This window comes from Aspergillus puulaauensis, chromosome 6 (assembly GCF_016861865.1).
Source record: "Aspergillus puulaauensis MK2 DNA, chromosome 6, nearly complete sequence".
NCBI classification, from domain to species: Eukaryota; Fungi; Ascomycota; class Eurotiomycetes; order Eurotiales; family Aspergillaceae; genus Aspergillus; species Aspergillus puulaauensis.
Window position 1 is genome coordinate 358,142 of NC_054862.1, and position 22,984 is coordinate 381,125.

Consider the following 22,984-nt stretch of genomic DNA (forward strand, 5'->3'; position numbering starts at 1 on the left):
CCAGACAACGCCCAGTCCCGCGCCCTGGGCTGTGTTCCTGCCAGTACATGTGAAATTGCGAGATTGAGCCTTTGCTGCTCCTAGTCATACTATTACTACTGCCCAGTGGTGTTGATTGCTCCATGGCCAGCTGAAGTGCCGAAGAGGAACCACATCCACCAGAATGAAGGCACTTACCAGGGCATGAGATTGATTCTGCGCTTGTTTAGTCTTATATCAAATGTATTGGATAAAATCCTAATTAAACATAAATATCGAAACTATCAGAATGAATGTTAATGCTACTCTAAGACCTGGGACGCTCTCCCCCTCCTTCCAACATACATACAGTACATTTTGGCCGCTTCAATATCTACCACCGTGGTTGTGGTAGTGCAGGTGACGAGAATGGTGCCTTTCAGCAGTCCTCATCTTTTCCCTTGCCAATTCCCCCGAGACCGAGCCCCCCAAGGCCTCCCTGTCCCTTGCCATCGTCTTTACCATCGTCCTTGCCATCATCCTTTCCCTCATCCTTGCCGTCGTCCTTCCCGTCATGTCCCTGTCCATGGCCCTCATCGTGCTTTCCCCCCTGCTCCTTGTCATGCTCTTCATCGTAATGCGTCTCGTTATGAGTCTCATCATAGTGTTTCTCATCATACTCCTCATCGTAGTGCTTCTCATCATGCTCCTTGCCATACACCTCGGTATGCTCACCTCCATGGCCTCCCTCATCCTGACCATGACCCTCGTCCTTACCATGTCCCTCGTCCTTACCATGTCCCTCGTCCTTACCATGTCCCTCGTCCTTACCATGTCCCTCGTCCTTACCATGTCCCTCGTCCTTACCATGTCCCTCGTCCTTGCCATGTCCCTCGTCCTTGTCACTCTTATCATCATCCTTCTTCTCCTCCCCCTTGTCTTCCTCCTTACCCTGACCCTTGCCAATACCACCAAATTGCCCTTGGGCCTTCCCCTCGCCATGGAACTCAAACTGGGCATTGAACCCGCCGTGACCACCAGCTACACCCTGGTGCTGGTCATCCTTGTCGTCATCTTTCTTATCGTCCTGGTAACCATGGTGATCTTCCTCCTTGTCGTCATCTTCCTTATCATCCTGGCCACCATGGTGATCTTCCTCCTTGCCATCGTCGTGCTTGTCATCGTGCTTGTCATCGTGCTTGCCATCGTGCTTGCCATCGTGCTTGCCATCGTGCTTGCCATCGTCCTTGCCATCATCCTTGCCATCGTCTTTCTTGCCACCGATGGGAACACCAAACTCATCACAGGGCTCCTCAATGCCGGTCTTCTTGATAAGGGGGAGCTTGGCGACGTCGCGGACTTCAAGGTTGGACGCAGGGCGGGCTAGCAAATTGTTCCATATTAGATCCTATTCATTGAATGCACCAGGATTTGCAGGGTAAAGTATAGGCAGTGGGAAGACATACATTGGAGGCCAGCAGCGTCAACCTTGTGCACCGGCGAGGCGAGAGCTAGTGCCGACAAAACGGAGAAGGAAAGAAGGAGGGCTGGGGGGATATTGAGCTTCATTGTGAAAGAAGGACGAAGTAGTTGGTTGTTTACGTGTAGTAAAGACCGTGGTAGTGGATAAAGAAAGTATTAATAGTGGACTATCAATGAGTGAGTGAGTGATGATGAGCGGTAGTTTGGGAGAAGATGGTCAATTTATAGACTTCTAGACATCTACTATCCCCTGAACCTTTGGTCGAGGATGGCTTGTGGGTAAGTGATGAATTCTAATTCTTCAGTCTGTTCCTGGATTCGTTATTGATCGATATTGCGTAACGTCAGGACCTAAATCAAGCAATATTATGTTTTGAAGGCAGCAAGGCTATCCGATAGATGCAGGGCAATATTAAAATACTTGGCCTCAAACTTGTAATCTCGTAGTCTATCTTTCAACTACCCTTCCGTCATTGGACGTCTTGCTCTCTGAGGGCAACGCCGACTATAGTTCGATTGTAAACACAACCCAGCTCGCCAATGTATTCGCATCTTCGAAGCAATAATTCTGCACAGGATTTTAATACCGGATATGCACAGACCTAGAACTGTCCTACGCGCGATTAAATTCGGGTTCCACGAACTTATCCACACATCTGGAGTGTTCCTGGTTTGGGCAATAGAACTGAAAAATGGGATCAGTTTGTTTGTTCTAGGATTGCACAGCCTAAAATTGGATGCAATATGTTTCATTTTTCAGCTTGCTGTAGAATATAGGCTATTGAGGTCCGACCAGGCAGGCGGTATAATAACGTTGAGTCTATGTCTAAATAGAGCTTTATATAGCTTGTCCCTGTATGATCAACGAGATGTGGATCCCCGACTAAGTATCACTAATTATCGGCACTTTGGCGTCAACCGCGAAATAATCTACTCGGTTGTATCTTTTACGGGTTAGCGATATGTCAGAGGCTTGCATATCCAACTTTTTATGCTTCATATGACGCGCCGCCCTTTCACCTCTCGTCGACTCGCCTACACAAATATCACAGCTAGGTCTGGATTAATCAGGATAGGGTAAGTTTCTTATAGACAATATCTTGCACAGGCTGAGCCGCCACTTGGCGGAAGTGATGATATTGACCAGAGCAGAACATTCGCCACCGGTACTTCACATACTTGATATCAGGATACCAGACTCGAGTATATTGTCAATCCGATATTCGCCGTCCTTTCTGGAGCCAGACTATACACAAATAATAAGAATGGAGAACCGAATTTATCATCTTCTATGCCATTGACAGTTCTAATCTATAGTTCTAGCCAATCCCCCCTACCAGTCTATATCCGTGCAATACCCACAAATCCAAGAAATCCTAACGGAGTCTCTGCTGCTGCGCCAACCAAACATTATGCCCAACCAGAACCGTACTCACAACCATCGCAGCACCAACTTGCAATCCCGAAGCCGGAACCCACCCGATAAAAGACCCAGGCAGGGTTAAGTCACAGCCATCAATGATAATCTTCTTCACCAGGGGCCACTTTGGCTGGCTTGCAGTCTTCTCTGTCTTTGCCTTACCCTTACCATTTGCCGTGGGAGCAGGCTCCACAGGGAAGAAAATCAACCACGTCATACGAAGAATAGACAATACCAGAGCGTAGAACCAGAACTTGTTTGCCTCGGTCATGAGCGGGCGGTACCAGTTCACCCGGGCGACGTTCATGTCGTGGAGCTGCAGCCGTCAGTTTCCTATATATCATGGACAGAGAAAATTGGAAAGGGAGTACAATTGTAAAGTTCTCAAGAAACAGATACAGTCCCAAGAAGGTAAACTGCGCAAGCTCCATGGTGGCCAGTAAAGCCCCTGCCGAGGAAGGGGTTGTAGACAGGACATGGACGCGTTCAAAGCAGCCGTAGAAGTCCAGGAGACGGAAGTAGCGACGGCCTGTCTTAAATTAGTCCTTGACTTCTAAATACTGGATCGGGGTTGGGTACAACCTAGGGCTAATCGGTCCCGTGCCGCGAGACATTGCGTCGAGAGGGTTTTGTCGTCGCTGGTTACGCCGACGATTTGCGAGACTGCCTGGATAAGGCGGAGGGTTTTTTCCAGTCCCGCTGTCTGGCTGGTGAATGTAACCAGTTGCTTCAGTGGGGATGGCATGTTGATATGGGGTTGATGACTTGATAAGAGGAGGGACAGACAGCGGAATTTGGCTTTTTCAAGGTTTGTGGGGCGGAATCACTTGCCTGTTTGGTCTTTTTAGCGCGAGTTTAGCGCCGTTTCTGTACTCTAACTAAATGATAAATTATAAATTATACGGTGCTTGTAAAACAGTATATAAAACTCTAGTACATAATCTATTTATCATCTCTCTCCGCCATTGCTTCCTCCGTCACCAAATTAACAATCAGGTACAGGATTTATAACACCAGTCAACCTCAAACTTACCAGAAAAGTGAATCAAGACAACAACTTACAATTGGGGACTTCTCAACCCCAGAAACAATTACAGATTGCGACCCAGCTCGCGAAGTCCCAGTGAGCTGCGATGTCACTTATCATGAGCACCTGAAGACGTGCTTGGCCACGGTCCACACGACCAAATAAGACTGTCTCCAGTACCCTGTGGAATCACTCTGCACTTCCCACTACTTATTTATAGGACCACACAGTCCGATAAAGAACCGTTAGGTGTGGAGACAGCATACAATTACTCATTGATCCTGGTGTCGTTTAGTTTCATATTCACCGTCGACATCCACCTGGTTATGTTATTCCCTCCCAGCCATTCTCTATAAATACCCCGGTGTTCCTCCTCCCACTCCCACTCTCCCACTCTACAACACTCCCTATCGTATCTAATATTGTTTCTGTCTTCAATGTGCACAACAAGTAACGCACCTTGAACGCGCCATTGTGCACCTCCATCATCCTCATCGATTATTTCTCTCCTCCAACCGCCCTACCCGTCAGTTCTTTTTCTCGCTTTCGCTAAGGCATACCGCAGCTGCTGTATTTGCAAACCGCAATCCGATCTCTCGATTGCCTCTCGTTGCAGATCCATAACGGAAGGGCTGTGTGATCGTGTCGGATTACGGAGAATTGTCGGGTCGCCACCATGGCAGACATCGCGATAAGCACAGAAGGTGCATCTCAGTACCCTCTGGCCAGGTCGACGTCGGGGTTGACACTGTGATCACCTTGGAATGCACGGTTCCCGGAGGCGACGCTTGGACAAAGCATTCGGTAACCATTATCGCGGTATTCCAGGGTAAAGGAGCCCTTGTCGACGAAGAAACTCAATAAATCGCCGACAATCAGGAGACAGGCCTTGCCGAGGCGCATACTGGGCACAAGCTACTGGTAATGCAGGGCTGTCGTATCCAAGCTGTTGCACTGAATGGTCGTACGCTCTTCCAACCGACGAACGGCCATTCCGGCTGTATCGTGGATGCACGCTGATCCTGAAGGTCACCCAGTTGTTCGCACGCGAGAAAGCAGCCAAATACTGCATCCCAATCATGAAGGGCGATCCGGCGGACAGGCTTGCAGAGGAATCTCCCTGGGGCCATCAAGATCGGGCGAGCTTCCTGGACACTAATACTCTGCACAGGGTTTCCGCAACATGGTCGATGAACCCTAGTCAAGCACGCGCTATGATCCAGATATTACAGTATAGGTTCTCTACCGTCGTGGGTCCCCCCGGGACTAGGAAGGCAGGGACAATCGTCGCGACATACTTGTCCCCGACACAGGTCGTACCTCCTGGCGGTCCTGGATCCGTGCGAGTGGCGATTGTAGTGCCCACACGGCGACATGGGCCGATGCCTTGCATTGGCGGGTAACATACCAGAGTATAGCAGCTTCCGCAACAGCGTCGCCCAGATTCGCCAGTCTGGGGGCATCACTTCTGGACAATCGGGGACTAAGTCTCGGGCTGGGAACGGCGATTGCAAGAACTCGATGGCCTGACGGTCAACATGGGGCCGGAGCTGTGGGCTGTGCAGCAAACGGCCGCCTTTCTCGACGTGCTTATAATGTCGCCGTTCAAAGCGCAGGTGGCGAGATGCTCGAAATTACTGGGCGACTTGTACCCCAATGCTAGCGGTAACGGTAGCCCCGTCCCGCGCATCCAGACTGTGGACGCCTCCCAGGGCTCAGAGGCAGACGCTGTCATTGTTACCTTTGCGCGGAACGCCGGGTGTGTTGGGGCTCTGCGATCGCCGAAGCGAGTCAATGTGATGACCTCCCGGCACAGGCACTTCCAGTATTTCGTGAGCATCTGGACCTCGGCATCCTCGACAACCGTCCAAAAAGACTCTCCGGCCATGACGAATGTTATTCTTGATTATACCAAGGAGGTACCTGGGCTTTTAGTCCGGGCGTCAAACCCGACATAATTTGTCCAGTTGCATCTGTCGGGTCGTAGACAGAGACCAGGGGCTTGATTTCTGGGTTTCAAAGCTAACTTACGATGGTAGCAATTCTCATAGTCAAATTCATTCCTCGTTCATGGTTAGTGTTGGAGAGAGCTGGCTAGCCACTGACCTTGCAAGGTCTTTTGGTGTAGTGGTCTAGCGTCTTATCAGTTAATTCGTTATTCGTACATCTAACATAAAGGAATTGAGATTCATTGCGCTGCTTATCACTGGCCACGGCCGCTCAGTGGACATTGGGGTCACGAATTCGTAAGCTGAGCGGACTGGGCTCTGTGCTCTCCTGGCGCTGTTTGCCCTTGTCTGTCGCCAAGGGGACATCTCCCCAACCCGGGGTACGGCAACCGTAGCGGGGGATTCCAACACAAGTTCCTCTTGCGTCGCCTGGCCCTTGTCACGCTCTTCCTCCTCCTCTTCCTCCTCTTCCTGTCCCCGCTCGAATTCTGACAGTATCATGGCAGCACCTCCTCCTCCGAGATGTAGACCAATCTTTTCTCTTTTCGGTACTTTGCAATGCTCTCGAGGTCTTCCGGAGAGAGTTCGAAGCCTTCATCTGTTGACCAACAGCCCTCAGATAGGGGGTTGTGGCTACAGAGCCCACCCCATCCAAAGGATCCCGGATCCCAGATACGGTAGTCCGGTAAGTCATCCCAGGCCACCATCCGGGTCTAGGTCCTCGTCGGTAGCATCGGCCACCCCGCTAAGTGCAGTAGCCCGGTGCAGGGCCCACTGCATGTCAAGGAGGTCAAAGGAAGGCAGCGGATACTTGTCTGGATCCTGGGTGCTGAAAGTGACCACGTCCCCCGATCGGATGAACCGCTCTGTCTCGTCATGAGCTAGTAGCGTACCCCAGGCCGACCTATATGTGTTCGCGGGCACGACTGGCCGCGCTTGGAGGCTGCGTTTGATATACTTTCCGTCCGGCATCCAGAAAAACTGGACTTTGAGAGATTTCCGGTCAGTAGAAAGCTCAATAGGCTTTACCGCGAATCGGCATTGGCCCCAGAGATAGTTGGCCATTGGCCCCAGACATATCAAGTTTCCCAGGGTCTCGGTACCCTGATCGCCAGAAATGGCTCTTTCCCACCTCTCAATTCTCTCGGCGGACCAGAACATCGAAAGGCGCTTCCAGAAGAACCTGTGTTCTCTAGATCGGGGTGTTTTACCAAGTAAAGGGTATATATGGGCAGCCTGTGTCCCTTCCACCGTCTTGGCGACAACACACGCGTCATTGTCCCTGATCTTACACTAAACTATGTTAATAGCGGTAGCAATGAGGAAGGTATGCATAGTTAGACGTACCTTCTGGGCCATCAGAGTGGAGCGATTACGGCGTTTTCTTTCAGGGCTCGCTTCCCTTGACGTCCCGGGTGTGGCGGGAGTTGCTGGGGTGGGCTGCTGCGTTTCTGAAGGGCCGGTGTTTATTGGCACGGCCATGGCCAGATCTTCCTCCTGCGATGTCATTATGTGTGGGATCTTGCTGGCTCCCAGGTCAAGGGAGGTCCCAGCCTCAGACTTGCGCTTTTTACTCTGCGATGCTGCCTCTGACGCTTGCTACGATGTATTATCCCGTGTGGCCCCTAGTGCAAGTAATACCGTTAGAACAATAACACTTCAGCAGGAGTGCTTCAAACTTACACATCTTAAGCATTCTGCCCCACTCCATATCTCCACAAACGCTTCCTGGCACGGGATCGGAGGGATCGAACGTCGACACGAACCGTTAACACGATGTTCGAGTGTGACCATGTCCGAAAGCCATAAACAAGCCCAAAATCCAGCATTAACAAGCTCGTCGTCGAGGAGCTTGGCTAACTTCCGAATCAGATCGGGGCGTCCCTCGTGCTCAACTTCTGGAAATGCTGTTTCTGCCATCTGTACCTTAGAAAAGCAGGCTGAACTGTATCTGAGCTATACAGTTCGGCCTTATATGTCGAAAGGGATACCTTGGCTTCCACGGAAAAGGATGAACCGTACGGTGCACCCTTGACGGTAATGGTAAAAAAAAGAGAGGATAACACAAGCGAGGAAAGTCGCAAAAACGAGGAGATAAAGGGACAAAAACACGACGTCTCGGGTTGGATGAGCTTTCAAGGCTCAGGCTGTCTTTCTCCACGGTGTAGAAGCACGGACTACTTGCAAGGGCGTTGTGGGGAAATGTTGGTGGCGATCGGATTCAGGAACGAGCGAGGAAAATCGAAAATGTGGGACTTTCACTTGGTTGGTGGGCTGATGTGTCAGCCGATGCATTAACTAACTAACTAAATTCTGTGGACATGCCGACCTTTTTTCTAACCACGCCGGTGTGTAAGCCCACTGGTTAATTGCCTTGGTTCAACGTCCGTCCACATATCCTATTCCAAGCTCCCTCATCTCTTTACCCTTGGCCTTATACTGCGTCCCAGCATACCATACACCCAGTACGATGAGCGCAAGCCCTACGACACCGCCAACTACGCCTCCCGCAATAGCCCCGATATTCGTCCCAGATCCCCCATCATTGCCATCTCCTTTACCTGCCCCACCCAGGGCTATATCTGTCCTGTCCGTGCCGGTCTCCTCAGTAGTTGGCGAGTCGGTTCGTGATACTTCTGGCGGCGTCGTCCTCGCTTCAGGCTCCGAGGTGGACGTTGTCTCTCTGTAGTCGTTACTGACTGGTACCTACCGGTTAGCCGGCGCCGAAATATAGAGAAGGAAAGCATACCTGTAGTCGAGTATGTAGTCATGGCGTTATAGTAAAAAGCCGAGGCCAGTTCGCTACCGAAATTCGTGAAGCACCACGCCAGCGTCACGCTCCAGCCACTGTCCGTTGATGTCTCCCATTCATAAAGGGGTACCTCAACGCAGGGAACGCCACCATCGCTGTATTCAGTTGCCATACATTAGCTATCTGCCTTATTTCATTATCGAGCTAGCTGGTATAAACGGGCGAATGGGGGTGTTCACCAACTGGCGCTTTTCCCATCCTTAAACACCTGCAGCCCATCCGTGCATCTCGTTGCGTAGTAGCATGATTCCGATTCCGATTCCGATTCATCGCTCAAGGTCTGACAGCACGCGCCGTTATTATCGGACTCGGTCCTAAGTCCAAAGGTGTATGACGGGTGGCATGTAAGGGGCTGCACTACGGAGTAGGAGGAAATTATATCAGATATGCAATGCAATGCGGCCGCCAAAGTCGAACAAGTAACAACTGCTCAGCGGCGAAGGAGTAACTCACCTCTCGTTCCAGTATGATAAAACCCGACAAAATCTGTCTGAGTCCACGGGGAAAGCGGCGTTGATGTAACAATTGTTTTCATCGTGGACTTGTTGGCGCTGTTGATGCGCCGTATAAATGCGAACAAGTGCTGCAGGTTCACTCCACCCGTCGACAGCCAGCCAGCTTAGAGATACGGGCACTTATCAGGAGGCAAGCATTGGGAGTACGCCCACGGCATAGTTACTAACTACCTCGGGTCCAACAGCGGGAGTGATAACGCCTTTGAACCTCGTATTCGATCGTCCAGATCGCCCACTCAATTGGCCACAAGCCGTCTGCCAAGGCACAGTTGCATATTGCTCAGGTGCCATCGAAGGGGCGTGCCTCAAGGGGTTCGTGGTATTGGTTGCAGAAGAGAGAGTCTTTGAGGCTGTGTCGTCGACAGAGCTTCCTGACGAACGCAGTGTTGCCGGGAGCTTTAGGAAATGTCGCATGTGAAACGCGGTTTATCCAGCACTTCTTTGCTTGTTTTAGGCCAAGCAAATCATTTCACAGCTCATTGGTCTTTGATTAAGAATCCCCGTGAACCGTTCGCTCGACTCGGCTAGTATGGGCTTATGCAGTGGGGATTGGAGATGAGAATATCACCAAGACTGGCCGAGACTACAGATGCCTACCCTTTGGTCCTTAACTACAGCTCTACTATAAATACTATCTCTCATGACGCTATCCTCACACCGGGCTCCGCAGCATCAAGTAGATATAAATCGCAAGCATCTTCCCAATTGCATAAAGCAGTCCTTCAGCGAGGAGCCGATTTCTGGACTGAATACAAGTGCCATGATATGGTGCTCTCCTGATTTGTTGCTTTCCTTCGCCCTAATGGTAACGAGAAGTAGATAAGACCTCTACATCTTCCCAAAGTCAATCCGTTTGGTTCATTTGGGGTCTCATGATACTTTTTCTCCAAATATGTACAGGCCTAGCAAAGCCCTCCTCATCCCTCTCGAATTCAAGTATCCTCTCAAACCCCTGCGCCTTCAACTCCTCATCGAATGGCGGTTTAATCTGAATATTCTTATACGTCTCTCTCAATTCTTTATTCCTCTTCGAAGCCCTCGCATAATTGCTCATCGGCTGCGGCTCAACAACCAAATACCCCCCCTCATTCAAAATACTCCGTATACGCTTAAACAGCGCCAACATCCCCTCATCCCCACTATTCAAATGAACCCACTTAGTAACGGAAAGCAACAAGACAACATCGAACGTCCCCAGCGCCGTACCCCTATACGCAGCCGCATCCACGAAATCAAAGTGCTCAAACGTGCACGGCCCGTCCGGGTACGCTGTCTTGGCCTGCTCGACCAGCCACGGGTCGATATCGACGCCCACGGCGGCCGCTGCGCCACAGTGCGTGATTGCCTCGTGGGTGAGTTTCCCTGCGTTGCAGCCCAGGTCTATGACCCGTGCATTGTGCAGGACGTCTGGTGGGAGAAGTGAAAGGCGTTCATCGGGGACTGTGGGTGCCCGGAACTTGGCGTAGTACTGGTGGTAGTTGCCGTGCCGGGCGGCGAGGTGTGTGGCATGGAAGCGCTCTGCTCTGGAGGGTTCTTGGGGGGTATGGTCCTGGTATGGTTCTTCCATGCTAAAGATTGAGTAGAGGGACGTGGTGTTCGAAATAACCGATTATGCTAATGTTCAGGTTGGCCATTTTCAATGAGGGTTGCACAGTTTGCATGGAATGTGTGCCTGGGGCAGAGACACCCGATAAACAATGACGTCAGTGCTGCTTGCTGCTGTGTTGTCTCCCTTCCGCGCCCCCACTGTGTCCATTGCGGTGCCATTACAGCTCGTTCAACATGCCACTCAGACAGGCCTTCCAGGGCATCATCGGCAAGGCAGAGAAAGCCTTGGGAGAATTCACCAATTCCTCCCAGCCAGGACAATCCTATACCAGGCCTCCTCCCCCACCGCCAATTCCAGCCTCCACACGACCACCAGCACCACCAGCACCACCAAGTTATGGCTATGCGCAACAACCCCAGATATACTGGCAACCCAATCTCCACCCCCAAGTCCCGGTATCCGCCAACTTCCACCACGAACAGGGCCAACACGGCTGGGGCAACAACGAGGCGCAGAATTATGTCTCCAGCCCGCAAAACTCATTCCATGCCCCGCAGGGCGATGCACTGATCGTGCGAGCGCTGATCAACCACGGCCATCCTGACCCGGCGCAGAAATTCACAAGCGCTAGGCTTTCGAGTCACCATACCCTCGGTCGAGCGAGGGGCTGTCTGTCGGCTAGAATCACGGCGCCGGTGGCAAGGGGGATTTGGCCGGCGTTTTGGCTGCTGCCTAGAGATCCGTTTAGGTGGCCTGAGGATGGTGAGGTCGATATCATGGAGGCGTGGAATGGGGATGCGATTAACCATACCTGTTTGCATTGGGGACACTTCAATGGCGAGGACTGGGATAAGCATCGTGTGCTTGAGACACCGATCCCTCACATTACGTCGCCGGTGGGGGTGCGGTATGACTTTATCTGGGATGAGGATGAGGCAACGAGTCGGGGACGTCTGGTCTGGCTGATTGATGGGAGGCCTGTTATGAGAGCGGAGAAGCCACCTGGCACGCGGAGGATGAGTGAGTTTAGAATCCTCATTAACATTGCTGTTGGAGGAAATGTCTGTCAGGGAAATATGCCCAGCGATGGATACTACGAGGCAGTGGTTCGTGAATTGGCCATGTGGGACGCACCGCCTGGGGGTTGGCATGAATTTGAGAGGGCTTGGAGTTATTCCAAAGACGGCAATACCATGTAGCGAAAGGGATTTCCACCTGGAAACGTTCTCATACGAGAACCTGAAGTAAGCGTCGTGCATGTCTGGTCTCGCTGCAATGAAAACAACACTGCGTTCTCCACAGATGGCCCGAACTTTCAGATGAATTACACAGTAGCAAGACAGCCCTGGTCAGTCCGCCTCAGCATCAGAAATCCGAACCGGCTATTCAATACAAATGTAAATGATTACCTACACAAACGTGTTTATGATTTATTGTGTGATGCTTTAAGTTCCTGGAATCTAACGGGAGCTTGTCAACTTCAACCAGGGCTACACTGTCTATGGCAGTGGACACCCAAGCATACAAGAACGTTATAATATAATAAAGTATTCATTCCTCATATATAGTCCACGCTATACATCCGCGGACGATATTTACACGTACTGGTTGAACCAGCTAATAGCCTGGGCAAAAGCCTGCTCCTTGGCGAACTTATGGTGCTTGTTGCTGAGGTCGGCACGGACAGCGAAGCCGTGGGTGACGCCGCTGTAGAGGTTGATCTGCCAGTGCTGGCCGGTCTTGGCGAGGATCTCCTCGGACTTGTGGCGCTGCTCAGTGGTGAAGATCTGGTCGATTTCTATCGCTCGTTAGTATAATATACTGCTAAGGAGAATGGATAACTCACCAGAAGCGCAGATGGACAGGGGACCGGAGACAGCGCCGAGCTCTTCTTCGGTGACGAACGAGGGGTGGGCAGTGTATCCAACGTCAAGCTTTCCGGGCTTCAGGAAGCGGCAGACAGACTGTGCGATTGTTAGTTTGGTCTTAGTTTGACGGGGAAGAGTTTACACACCTTGCCACCGAAGCAGTACCCGACACCAGCAACGCGCTTTACACCAAGGTCCTGGCGGACGTATTTGATGGTAGCCTCAACAACGGGGTCAACAGCGGAAGGCTGGTGGTTGGGGATCCAGGAAGGGAGGTCGGCCTTTCCAGACTCCATATCGGCGAGCTTGATGGCGTCGCCGCGGAAGAGGTCAGGGATCACGGCGAGGTAACCATTATCGGCGTATTCGTCGGCGAGAAGTTGGGCGTTGACGTAGATGCCGAATATGTCGCTGAGGATGACAATGGCCTTCTCGGGGGACTGGTTGCCCTTGGGGTAGACGATGTATGTCTCGGCTGCAAGGAGCGGATGTTAGGCACAGGCGCGCAAAGAGGGCAAAGAGGCGGGGTCACTGACTCCCATTGATGTTCTTGGTCTCGCCGACGGGGGTGCCCTCGTGGCGGAAGCCAGAGGCACAGCAAGCTCCAGGCGCGTTAGAAGCCATTTTATTGAGAGGAGATTGAGGTTGAAGGGTTGAAGAGAAGATGTTGTGAAATGTTGAGAGATGAATGAGGGGAACCGAGGGGCATGAGGAGAAATATTTATTTGCCGTTCTGCCGCAACGTGGCGGGGCGTGTACGGGCTGCGTACACCGCCCTGGTCCCCATACTGAATAAATATATTACGATACAGCTGCGTATTTGCTGAATAATGCTGCCCGGAGTTACGCTCTTTCTGCCGAACTCCAGATGAACCAGAATGGTCCACTTGATCCATTATCCACAACTCTGCATCAGCAACAATCACCAAGGTGATGTAGCAGTCAACCCTGCAGCCGGCAGATGAAGACCGAAACTGCCGCCAGCTGCGAGAACCGACCCGTGAATGTGATCGTGTCTACTAGAGCACACCACCCCTTGGCAATATGAAACATGCATTATTGACCATTGCGCGCGCCCAATGCCAAATCCCAGTCTCGCTAGCATCCCGTCCGCCAGGGTGGAACGGACCTCGCTCCGTTATATGGTGAAGTGCGGCCTGTTGACCAAGAATTCCTGATTCAGCGCCCAGCGGAAGACCTTGTTGGCGATGTGGATCAAGCCATGCCGTTGTCCCGCACACCTTCCGTAACAGCCGGCGAGAGAGCTTACACTCCTGGGCCATTCTCCACCTCTTCCGCCGTAAGGTTGGTGACGAACATAGTTCTGCAGAATATATCAGTCAACAACGGCGGAATACAGCAAAAAAACCATACGCACCCTGAATAATGTGCCATTGACGAGAGCAATCTCCTCTGTGACACCACATCCCTAAAATACAGGAACTTCGCCATTAACGGGCTCAACCCACTCTCCAAAGTCTACAGCCTTGGCTTTAACCCGATCCGCAGCCCCTAGATACTCGGCCCCTCCCAACCCCATGCCACCGGCTCGCCATGCTGTCTGCTGAAGCGCGCCGTGATAGCCTGGACCCGAGGTATATCCTCTTCCCTGTACCAGCACATACTAACGACCATACAGCCAGTGATAACGCCACTGGAATTAAGCTGGACAGAGGTCACATAGACAGGAGGCGCCTTCCCCTCAGCCATATTCCGGGCCGTGAGACGCGAACGTACTTTTCGCTCCATTCCGCGGTGATATTGGAGACGCCTTCGCTGTGTAATTCACCGTCCTTGTAGATGCTGTATCGCGGGATATCGGTGCTGATGTCGCTGCCGGTTGCCAACTTGCTCTCCCGTGTTCCGGGGCCTTTTTTTCCTAGTAGGGGTAAACAAACTGGGTTGCGGAGACACAGCTATCGAAAGTCCGCTGCGAATTCCTGTGGTAGAACGACGAGGTTACAGTAGGCTCCAGTGGCTATTCCAGTGTTGAGCCAGGAATCTCGTTGTGCCGGGCTTGTAGGCGTGCGGCGGTGCCTGTGCGTTTTCCTTCTGCTTTTGGGTCCATTGTCACTGTCATAGATGAAGTTATGGACACAAACATCCAGGTGAAGCGACGCAGACCTTGGAAGTCCAACACCGTACATCTACATATGTCGGCCGTTATGTCCGAATTAACTCCATTCGGCGAAGATACCACGATGCCGAGCACTCTCGGGGCTGAACACCGAAGATGAATTCTTGGGATACGAGATTACCCTCGATGGATTCACCTGCGCTCAATATGTCTGACTTCGAGTGCACCGAGACAGGACTACTTGGAAAGGATAGGCCATCCAACCCCCGACCTACAAGGAAGCACCACCAACATGCCTCCCCAACTCCGCAAAATCACCCATATCCTCGCCCGTAAATGTCCACTCCCTACTGCCGTAGATATTCTGATACAGACTTTGCGGGATCGCATTAGCAGCCGCATCATCGTTGTCGTTCTCGTTCTGGTTCTGGTTCTGGTTCTGGTTCTGAAACACCTCCCCCCAATCCTCCGGAAGAGGCGCCCACAGGTGGTTGATATCACTCCAGACATCCAAGTCCGCGAGAATAGACTGGGACTGGGACTGGGGATCTGGTGCACCACCGCCAATATCTGGTACAGCAGCTGAATCCCCGTTCAAGAAATCAGCTCCAACCGTGTCACCGCTGCGAACCGGTGTAGTGTTTTGTTCGTATTCGGCGCTGCCACTACCACCACTACCACTCCGAACAGGTCCCGCTCGAGCGGGAAACAACGAGGACGCGTTGACAGACTCCGCTGTATCCAGCGGCGAGCCGTTCCCGCGATACCCAGTGGAGCTTTCCCTAGGTCTGGATCCTAACCTCCTCTCAATAGCCCTATACCGTTCCGGCATATCAAGCCGAGTACAAAGCTGCGCCCAGGTCCCTCGTATCTCACGCAGCCACTGCGCCGCGAATGTATTGTGGCTATTTGCGACGTATTGGATCAAATCGAGGGCTTCGGCGAGACCAGGCGCCGGGTGGATCTGTTGCGCTGGGTCTTTGCATGCGGAGTCTAGGATTGCGGTTAGGATCATGATGAAGGTTACGGAGAATATGCCGTCGAAGTCGAAGAAGCCGAAGAGGGCTGTATTATTTCCTCTTAGTTAGCACTGTAGTTTGTTTGTTTATAAAGGAAAGGCCCTGAACGGTTTGGTGGACCAACCTATGCAGTTATGTTGTCGGAGTGTCATTAGGACTTTCAGGAGTCTTCTTGCGGCCTCTGTGCATGTTCGACAGAGCTTTCCTAATGGTGAGGAATAGAGGATCCCAGGGTGCGGTGGCTTTCCAGTGAGGATTAATTGGGCGATGTGTAGCATGACGGGGCGGATAGTTAGCAGGAGGGCCTATAAACTGTTAAATGCCTAAAGTACCTGCAGCAGCAGCAGGACTTCAAACGTACCTGGTAAAACATCAAATGCAGCGCAGCAGAGGTCCTCAACGACAACTCGGGCCCCAGCTTCGGCATACCGGTTGTGAGCTCCAGCGGGATTTCATCTGAAATATCATACAAGCTTCTGATGATGCTTTGCACGTTTGAGATGAAGGTATCCTCGGTCTGAAGCGTTGAGCCGTAAAGCACTACAGGCGTAATATTAGCCTTAAGCCCTGGGTGTATTATAACAAGACACACCAGTCATTATTTGCCCGTAAACGCGAGCCAGCTTTATACTTGTGCGCATCGGCGCGGCCGGGGTGAATCCAATAGAGTCTGTTGGTAGCGGCTGCTCGATGACGCTATCGCTGATACCCTGGGGGCTTCCGGTGGCAGCTGCTATACGTCTGTGCTCGATCTGCGGTCAGTGGGGGCGCGCAAGTGGGAACGAATGTAGGTAAGATACCTCTCCTGGGAGTAAATCGACCACCATAGACGATTTATATGCGTAGCCTCGGACTGCAAGAACCGCCCAGTGGTGGACTGGCGGTGATAGCCGTGGGAAACTGCGAGTCGCAGAGCGGTGCTTATCTATAGATAGGGTTAGAGGTTAACGCGTATTGAGATGGCTGGTACATACATATACATATGCCTCCTCCTTGCAGTAGATATTCTGGAGGTATACAGCAACCAGCGCGAGAACTTCAACACCAACCCGTCCAACTCTATACAACTGGCCCAGAGGTGGAATGCGGTCCCTGACAAAGTCAAACAGGACATAGCCTGGGTATGGGTCGGTTCTATGTTCATCGCCTCCAAAGTCGCCTTTGAAGAGTCGTGCAATTGCACAGATTAGGAGAATCTCCAGAGTCCATAGACTTTCGGCGTTTGTGGTGTCCTGTTTATTTGCATAGAGAAGGCCGATTTTGTCGGAGATTTCGCGCGCGTCGACGTAGTTCTGAGTATGCCCGATATATGTTACAAGCGTCTCTAGTAGCCCGAACGCTTCTTGCTCAGTGGGTAATGAAGGGATGTCGAATACATGGGTGGTCCTAGGTTGTGGTTGTAGTAGTAGCTGGTCGGTGGTAAGCGCAGCATAGTCCCGACGTGGAGCTGATCTGGATCCATCGAGCAGACTTTGTACCCTGGATCCAAAGGCATAGCTAGAGCTCAGTGAGGAGTCTGCAGCAATCGCTAAAAGATATTAACCATTAGAAGCACGGAGGATAAGAGCTATTACTGGACTTACCTGAAACTGGCGATGGTTCGGACGCGCATGTAGTAGCATTTTCTTCCAGTTCTGGACGAGAAACTGCAGGCGGGAGGCCCAGTGAGTCTACGAGAAACGAGTTATTGCCAATTCGTGTAGAGCTCCGTCGAGCTCTTGATGGAGCGGGCGTCCTTGCGCTTGGGTGTATGTCCTCAAGCGGTGGACGGACTGCCTCGTTTGTTTGTGAGACTGGATAGTAGATTCATATATTAGCCATCTACACGTTAAGCCGGAGTGAATCCGCGACTACTACATACCAGGGCTTAGCACCGGAGTTGCATTCTCATAACTAGCCAAGCGCGCTTCCAGATACTCGATTCTCCTATTACCAGTCAGCCAATCCTTTACCAAGACACTAAAACAGGGCACAGTACGCTACTGAGTATGCTCTCCTCTTCCCATGCTCGGAGAAGCTACAGTCTAGCCCGCGCTTCGAGCAGTAAGAGCACGGATTTGTGCCGGAGCATTTGACTTTCCGCTGGCGGCACGTCAGGCAGCTAGGCAATCCGTTAACTACATTATCCTAGCATCAATTGCTATTTGGAGAACCCACGCGGTAATCACTTTAGCTGGATCTCTCGTCGTAGCACGAGTACGGCTCGGTGTTGACCGCCGAGATGGGGCTTGGCTGGTATTCGGACCTCGAGGCATCGTCGGATGTTACCTGGGGCATCATAAATCAAAAGAAGCATATGAAAGAGACTTCCGTATGTGAGTCCGCTTGGTAAGTGTTGTACGAAGGAGGGGACGCAGGTTTGAGGAGGTCGGGAGTGATGACCGAGAAGATAAGCTGGATTGGAGTAGCGAAGATTAGATAGCAGAAGCCCGCATCAATTCTTTGTTGGGGGCTAGAATGGGTCAGTACGAGGCAGAAGAGGCCAAGCTCTCCAACACGAGTGGTTCTACCCCGCAATCCTTTATCGGCATTCGGAGGGGGTTCCGAGAGTATATAATGAGCTGAGTGCATCCTACAGAGTTCACGAACCTGTGGGACTGAGCTTGTATGATTGGACATACTTGAATTTTAGCTGCCAGTGCACCGCGTATTTGATCTGGGCTGGAATAACCAGTATCCAGTTCGCCGACCTGAATATCCCGATCACATTTCATCCGATCTACCGTACACCGTAGACATAAAGTGCGTTGAATTCCCTTACTCGCGTCGGTCTGGCGAGGTGGTAGAGCACTGGCTATTTTGTTAGGATGCGAGGTCTACACCGGTGATGATCTGATGGTTATTCCGAGGACCCCTCAACTAGATCGTCTACATGGCAGGTTGCCCTAATTGACAGCTTCGGCGAAGAACTCCGAGCACACCATCGACTCCAACACCAAGACCGATCGAACCCCGCAATACGCTCCAGAATAATGGCACGGAATATTTTCCGTCAAACCTATCAACCTCACTACCGGGTTTGAATTCACCAAAAACCACCCATCGTCATTAACCATGGCAGACCCAGCAACATGCGCGCCCCTTACACGGCAGTCCGTCATTGACGCGCACGAGATAATAAAACCTCTCGTCCACCACACGCCCGTCGTCACAAGCACATTCCTGAACCAACTCGCATCAACACCGCGAAAGAACGCAAAACCCGTTCTCAGGCTATGGTTCAAATGCGAGAACCAGCAGCGGGTCGGCGCGTTCAAGGTCCGGGGCGCATTCCACGCTATTGAGAGGCTCAAGCAGGAGCCTGGATGGATTGAGGGTGGTGGTCAGAGTAGGGGTGTTGTTGGGTTTAGTGCTGGTATGATCTTCTATTCTGTTTCTCTGTTATTTATGCGTTTGGTCTAGTTATTTGGTTATTCTAACGAATGTCTGGTCAGGTAACCATGCACAGGCAGTCGCCCTAGCAGCCCGCGAGAGCAAAATGCCCGCGCACATCGTGATGCCCGAAACCAGCAGCCCGGTCAAGATTAAGTCTGTCGAGGGCTACGGCGCCAAACTGACTATCAGCGGCCGGTTTGACCGCGAGGCTGTCGCAGCGCGAATCGTCGAGGAGACAGGGGCCCGACTGCTCCCGCCCTACGACCACCCGGATGTGATTCTCGGGCAGGGAACTGTAGGTCTGGAGATGCAGGGGCAGATTCCGAAGCTGGATGCTATCATCTCGCCGAGTAGCGGGGGTGGCCTTCTCTCTGGGACTGCTCTGAGCTGTGAGGGGACTGGGATAAGGGTGTATGGGGCTGAACCGGAGTTTGAAGGGGCGGATGATGGACGACGAGGGTTTCTCTCTGGGAAGAGGATTACGCATGTGGCATCAAACACGATTGCAGACGGCCTTGTTGGGAAGTTGGGGGCTTATCCGTGGGAGGTTATCTACGAGCGGCGGCTGGTGGATATGCTGTATGCTGTTAGCGAGGAGGAGATTCTGGATGCCATGAAGCTTATATTTGAGAGGCTGAAGCTGGTTGTTGAGCCTGCGGCTGCGGTTCCTCTGGCTGTTGCTCTGTATAACGAGGAGTTCAGGGAGATGGTGGAGCGTACAGCGGGCGAGGCTGGTTGGGATGTTGGTATCATTCTGAGTGGAGGAAATGTTGGCATTGAACGGATTGCAGAGCTTTTTTCTAGATAGTATTTCCTAGTTATATACATTGGAGGCTGGACAATAGAATTCAGCTATTTCCACATCCCAGCCGAATCCCTCGACTCAGGCCATCTCGGACATGGCGTGGTTCGGAATGGTCCTCCGAAGTCCTCTCTCCAATAAATAGCACAAGAACATAGTAGCAACTGTCAATGGATCAGAAAGCATCTCACTTAAATATTCCATCAGCATGACATCTTTCTACACAAACACCCTCGAAACCCGCACCGCCTCAGGGCAACTCTGCAAAGCATTCGGAATCAAAATATCACCCAACGCACAAGTCGTACAAATCGCACGCAACGCCGGTTTCGACTGCCTCTTCATCGACCTGGAACACGCCTGGCTGACGCTGGCCGAGACAAGTAATCTCTGCAACGTCGGGCATTTATGCGGAATCACCCCGTTCGTGCGTGTACCGCACCAGTGCGGAAATGGCTATGTACAGCGCGTTCTGGATGGAGGCGCTATGGGTGTTGTTTTTCCGCATATTCATAATGCAGGTCTGAACACTCTATTGAACTACATGAGCAAGGTCGGCCCTACTAACCCAGTAACAGATGATGCAAAGGCAGCCGTGAAGATAAGCAAGTACCCCCCGCTCGGCTGCAGGTCCATGACAGGCCAGATGCCGATTTTCAGAATGCGCGGGATGGCAGTAGATCAGACGATTGAATTCTGCAATAAGTCGGGGTCCACTGTATTCGCTATGATCGAGAGCAGGGGTGCCGTGGAACGCGTAGATGAGATTGCCGCCGTCGAAGGCGTGGAAGTTGTCTTGGTAGGCTCGATGGATCTCACCATCGATCTGGGCATTGGCGGGCAGTTTGATAAGTCTGAGTATCGGTCGTCGCTTGAGAAGATCAGCCAGGCTTGTCGTGTCCATGGGAAGGTGTTTGGTGTGGCGGGCGTCTATGACAATCCGGCATTGCAGGACTGGATAGTCAATGGGTTGGGAGCGAGGTTCATGCTTGTTCAGCAGGACTTGTCGTTACTATCAAGCGGCTGTGTTAAATCAGTCAAGGCTCTACCGTCTGTAAATTAAGCGGCGGTCTAACTTTGGGCTGGTTGTATAAAGTGTATAGGATAGTTAGCTACGAGCAGCGCCAGCTCGCATGCACCTGGTATATACATGCCTGCAACTGTATAAATGGACACGGGATAACCTGCAGTACCTATGCTAGTGAATGTTTCTATCGACCAATAATGTCCTAAGATATGGCGCCCACTGCTCTTGCCAGATCGGATGCTGTATACCTGAGGCAGCAAGGCACCGAGGCACTCATGCGTCTCAGGGGGTCTCTTTCTGCGTTAAATCGACTTCTCTTTTGTTTCTCTTCTGTTTTTCCTCAATTCTTTTCTTACACACTAGCAGCATGTCGACGACACTTCATCACCTTCCTCCTGAGCTGCTACATATGATACTAGGCTACTTAGGCTGTGAGTGCCGCAATACAGGCATATTAGAACCGCCAGATGCCCAGTTTCGCTTTCATCAACAAAAAAGCGACCAGCCATCTTGGTACTCGTTGAAACTACAGCCGCTTGTCTCCCTTTGCCTGGTGTCTAAGCGTTTATGCAACGCCATTCAACCCATTTTATACCATGAATTTATGCTTGGCTACGGTGATTCGTGGAACTCCGAGCTTTATACGTGGGATGGCCGGCTTCTTTCGTTCTTGCGAACAGTCGCTCAGCGGCGAGACCTGGCTGGATTCGTGAAGCGGATTCATATAGCGCCGCATCTCCTCCAAGCCTCTTACGAAGCCTTGGAGAACAAGCGAAAAGAACGGGAAGCTCGCGGCCCGACGCCAGATGACAACGGTCTCCTGATGCCCCCTGAAATTGAGCTTGATCGTGCCTTCCTCGAAGCCAGGAATGGTCGGTTAACGCTAACGTTGAGGCGTTCCATCCTGGAGGATGAGGCTGTCGACACTCTCCGCGAGGTTGGGGCTGCATTAAACATCAAACGCCCCGGACGACTATCAGCGAAACACTTGATTATTCTTTTGCTTGCAGCGCTACCAAACCTGGAATATTGCAGCCTTTTCTTTGGTCCAGATTCACACAAAATGGCTCTTCACTCTAAAACCCTCTCGGCTGCGGGAATCTCACAACTGCCGGTGAGAACTATAAATCTTTCGGTGCTGCGCCATGCTGAGAGACGTTTCGATCTTTCCAGCAATGCCCGAGATCTCCTGAAATTTTCCCCCTGTCTTGAGACGCTTAACCTCCATAAGTGCTATTGGACTCGCGAACGGGCTGCATTCCCTTCTCTGCCCCGTCTGAAGCATATTCGAATCACGTCTAGTCGTCTTAACGAGAAAGGCCTTGAAAAAATACTTGACTCTTCCAACAGTTTACGAAGCTTTACGTACGAGGCAGGCCTCCACTTTGGCGATTATGGAGAAGATAGGAGATGGGACTGCAGTGATCATTTCGAGCTCCGCAATGCTGCGAGATATCTCACCCGCTACAGCAAAACACTCGAATCGCTGCATATCGATCTCCGATACCGGGGTGGGGAACCAGCCACCCCGAGCACATTCAGCTTTCGAGAGCTTACTGCCCTGAAACACCTCTTCTTGAATCTGGACGAATTCCACAGCCGGTTCTTCGACCACCGTTGGACGGATGAATCTCAGCTCTTAGTCCAAATTCTCCCCGCCAGCCTAACCTCCCTACACCTTGCCGGGCGTATTGATAAGGACCTCCCGCGGCTGGAACAGGGCCTGCTTGGTCTTGGTGAGGCCGCCCTCAAAGGACAGTTTCAGGACCTGATGGAGGTGAGATGGGACAGAAAAGCCAAACTGAATGCTGAAGTTGCTGTGAGATCTCTGTTTGCCGACGCCGGGCTTGACTTCGCATACGACAGCTGGCCAGGAACCAGGCTGTCCTTCGGAGAGGGATACACTATACCACCAGCGAGTTTTTATAATCCATCTTACGCACTGCCGAGCAGTGAGGATGAGGACCTCTGATGTTCGGCCATCTGAATGACATTCTAGATATGATTCACATGCAATGAGCAAACTACAGTGACTAAATACCATAACTTGCTCTAGGCTGTATTATGGTCATACATTTGACGACCTAGGTACGGAGTATTAATC

At 51.7% G+C, this 22,984-nt stretch overlaps 14 protein-coding genes across 14 annotated transcripts; 5 read left to right on the forward strand and 9 right to left on the reverse strand.

Moving 5' to 3' along the window:
* Window positions 1-397: 397 nt before the first annotated feature.
* Window positions 398-1,527, reverse strand: APUU_60153A (uncharacterized protein; the record flags this gene model as incomplete). The annotated part of the gene is made up of 2 exons (XM_041706966.1): window positions 398-1,341; window positions 1,425-1,527. 2 exons carry the CDS (start codon window positions 1,525-1,527, stop codon window positions 398-400), a joined length of 1,047 nt encoding a protein of 348 aa, XP_041559299.1.
* A 1,289-nt stretch (window positions 1,528-2,816) lies between these two features.
* Window positions 2,817-3,605, reverse strand: APUU_60154A (PEX11 domain protein; the record flags this gene model as incomplete). The annotated part of the gene is made up of 3 exons (XM_041706967.1): window positions 2,817-3,176; window positions 3,232-3,389; window positions 3,443-3,605. The coding sequence occupies 3 exons, from the start codon at window positions 3,603-3,605 to the stop codon at window positions 2,817-2,819; spliced, it is 681 nt and encodes a 226-aa protein (XP_041559300.1).
* Window positions 3,606-4,598: 993 nt separating this feature from the next.
* Window positions 4,599-4,790, reverse strand: APUU_60155A (uncharacterized protein; the record flags this gene model as incomplete). The annotated part of the gene is made up of 1 exon (XM_041706968.1): window positions 4,599-4,790. The coding sequence occupies one exon, from the start codon at window positions 4,788-4,790 to the stop codon at window positions 4,599-4,601; it is 192 nt and encodes a 63-aa protein (XP_041559301.1).
* A 635-nt stretch (window positions 4,791-5,425) lies between these two features.
* On the forward strand, window positions 5,426-5,845 carry APUU_60156S (uncharacterized protein; the record flags this gene model as incomplete). Its single annotated transcript, XM_041706969.1, has 1 exon — window positions 5,426-5,845. One exon carries the CDS (start codon window positions 5,426-5,428, stop codon window positions 5,843-5,845), a length of 420 nt encoding a protein of 139 aa, XP_041559302.1.
* A 189-nt stretch (window positions 5,846-6,034) lies between these two features.
* APUU_60157A (uncharacterized protein) lies at window positions 6,035-6,337 on the reverse strand (the record flags this gene model as incomplete). The annotated part of the gene is made up of 1 exon (XM_041706970.1): window positions 6,035-6,337. The coding sequence occupies one exon, from the start codon at window positions 6,335-6,337 to the stop codon at window positions 6,035-6,037; it is 303 nt and encodes a 100-aa protein (XP_041559303.1).
* Window positions 6,338-6,526: 189 nt separating this feature from the next.
* Window positions 6,527-7,345, reverse strand: APUU_60158A (uncharacterized protein; the record flags this gene model as incomplete). Its single annotated transcript, XM_041706971.1, has 2 exons — window positions 6,527-7,129; window positions 7,184-7,345. 2 exons carry the CDS (start codon window positions 7,343-7,345, stop codon window positions 6,527-6,529), a joined length of 765 nt encoding a protein of 254 aa, XP_041559304.1.
* Window positions 7,346-8,215: 870 nt separating this feature from the next.
* APUU_60159A (uncharacterized protein) lies at window positions 8,216-8,760 on the reverse strand (the record flags this gene model as incomplete). Its single annotated transcript, XM_041706972.1, has 2 exons — window positions 8,216-8,535; window positions 8,586-8,760. The coding sequence occupies 2 exons, from the start codon at window positions 8,758-8,760 to the stop codon at window positions 8,216-8,218; spliced, it is 495 nt and encodes a 164-aa protein (XP_041559305.1).
* A 1,247-nt stretch (window positions 8,761-10,007) lies between these two features.
* On the reverse strand, window positions 10,008-10,730 carry APUU_60160A (uncharacterized protein; the record flags this gene model as incomplete). Its single annotated transcript, XM_041706974.1, has 1 exon — window positions 10,008-10,730. One exon carries the CDS (start codon window positions 10,728-10,730, stop codon window positions 10,008-10,010), a length of 723 nt encoding a protein of 240 aa, XP_041559306.1.
* A 215-nt stretch (window positions 10,731-10,945) lies between these two features.
* On the forward strand, window positions 10,946-11,911 carry APUU_60161S (glycoside hydrolase family 16 protein; the record flags this gene model as incomplete). Its single annotated transcript, XM_041706975.1, has 1 exon — window positions 10,946-11,911. The coding sequence occupies one exon, from the start codon at window positions 10,946-10,948 to the stop codon at window positions 11,909-11,911; it is 966 nt and encodes a 321-aa protein (XP_041559307.1).
* Window positions 11,912-12,307: 396 nt separating this feature from the next.
* Window positions 12,308-13,204, reverse strand: APUU_60162A (dienelactone hydrolase family protein; the record flags this gene model as incomplete). Its single annotated transcript, XM_041706976.1, has 4 exons — window positions 12,308-12,510; window positions 12,559-12,676; window positions 12,727-13,055; window positions 13,117-13,204. The coding sequence occupies 4 exons, from the start codon at window positions 13,202-13,204 to the stop codon at window positions 12,308-12,310; spliced, it is 738 nt and encodes a 245-aa protein (XP_041559308.1).
* Window positions 13,205-14,928: 1,724 nt separating this feature from the next.
* Window positions 14,929-17,682, reverse strand: APUU_60163A (fungal specific transcription factor domain-containing protein; the record flags this gene model as incomplete). Its single annotated transcript, XM_041706977.1, has 9 exons — window positions 14,929-15,722; window positions 15,801-15,981; window positions 16,038-16,216; window positions 16,269-16,417; window positions 16,477-16,601; window positions 16,651-17,204; window positions 17,260-17,469; window positions 17,538-17,602; window positions 17,660-17,682. 9 exons carry the CDS (start codon window positions 17,680-17,682, stop codon window positions 14,929-14,931), a joined length of 2,280 nt encoding a protein of 759 aa, XP_041559309.1.
* A 1,048-nt stretch (window positions 17,683-18,730) lies between these two features.
* APUU_60164S (threonine/serine dehydratase) lies at window positions 18,731-19,859 on the forward strand (the record flags this gene model as incomplete). The annotated part of the gene is made up of 2 exons (XM_041706978.1): window positions 18,731-19,031; window positions 19,111-19,859. The coding sequence occupies 2 exons, from the start codon at window positions 18,731-18,733 to the stop codon at window positions 19,857-19,859; spliced, it is 1,050 nt and encodes a 349-aa protein (XP_041559310.1).
* A 202-nt stretch (window positions 19,860-20,061) lies between these two features.
* Window positions 20,062-20,916, forward strand: APUU_60165S (HpcH/HpaI aldolase family protein; the record flags this gene model as incomplete). Its single annotated transcript, XM_041706979.1, has 2 exons — window positions 20,062-20,374; window positions 20,432-20,916. The coding sequence occupies 2 exons, from the start codon at window positions 20,062-20,064 to the stop codon at window positions 20,914-20,916; spliced, it is 798 nt and encodes a 265-aa protein (XP_041559311.1).
* A 373-nt stretch (window positions 20,917-21,289) lies between these two features.
* Window positions 21,290-22,852, forward strand: APUU_60166S (uncharacterized protein; the record flags this gene model as incomplete). The annotated part of the gene is made up of 1 exon (XM_041706980.1): window positions 21,290-22,852. The coding sequence occupies one exon, from the start codon at window positions 21,290-21,292 to the stop codon at window positions 22,850-22,852; it is 1,563 nt and encodes a 520-aa protein (XP_041559312.1).
* Between the last annotated feature and the right edge of the window lie 132 nt (window positions 22,853-22,984).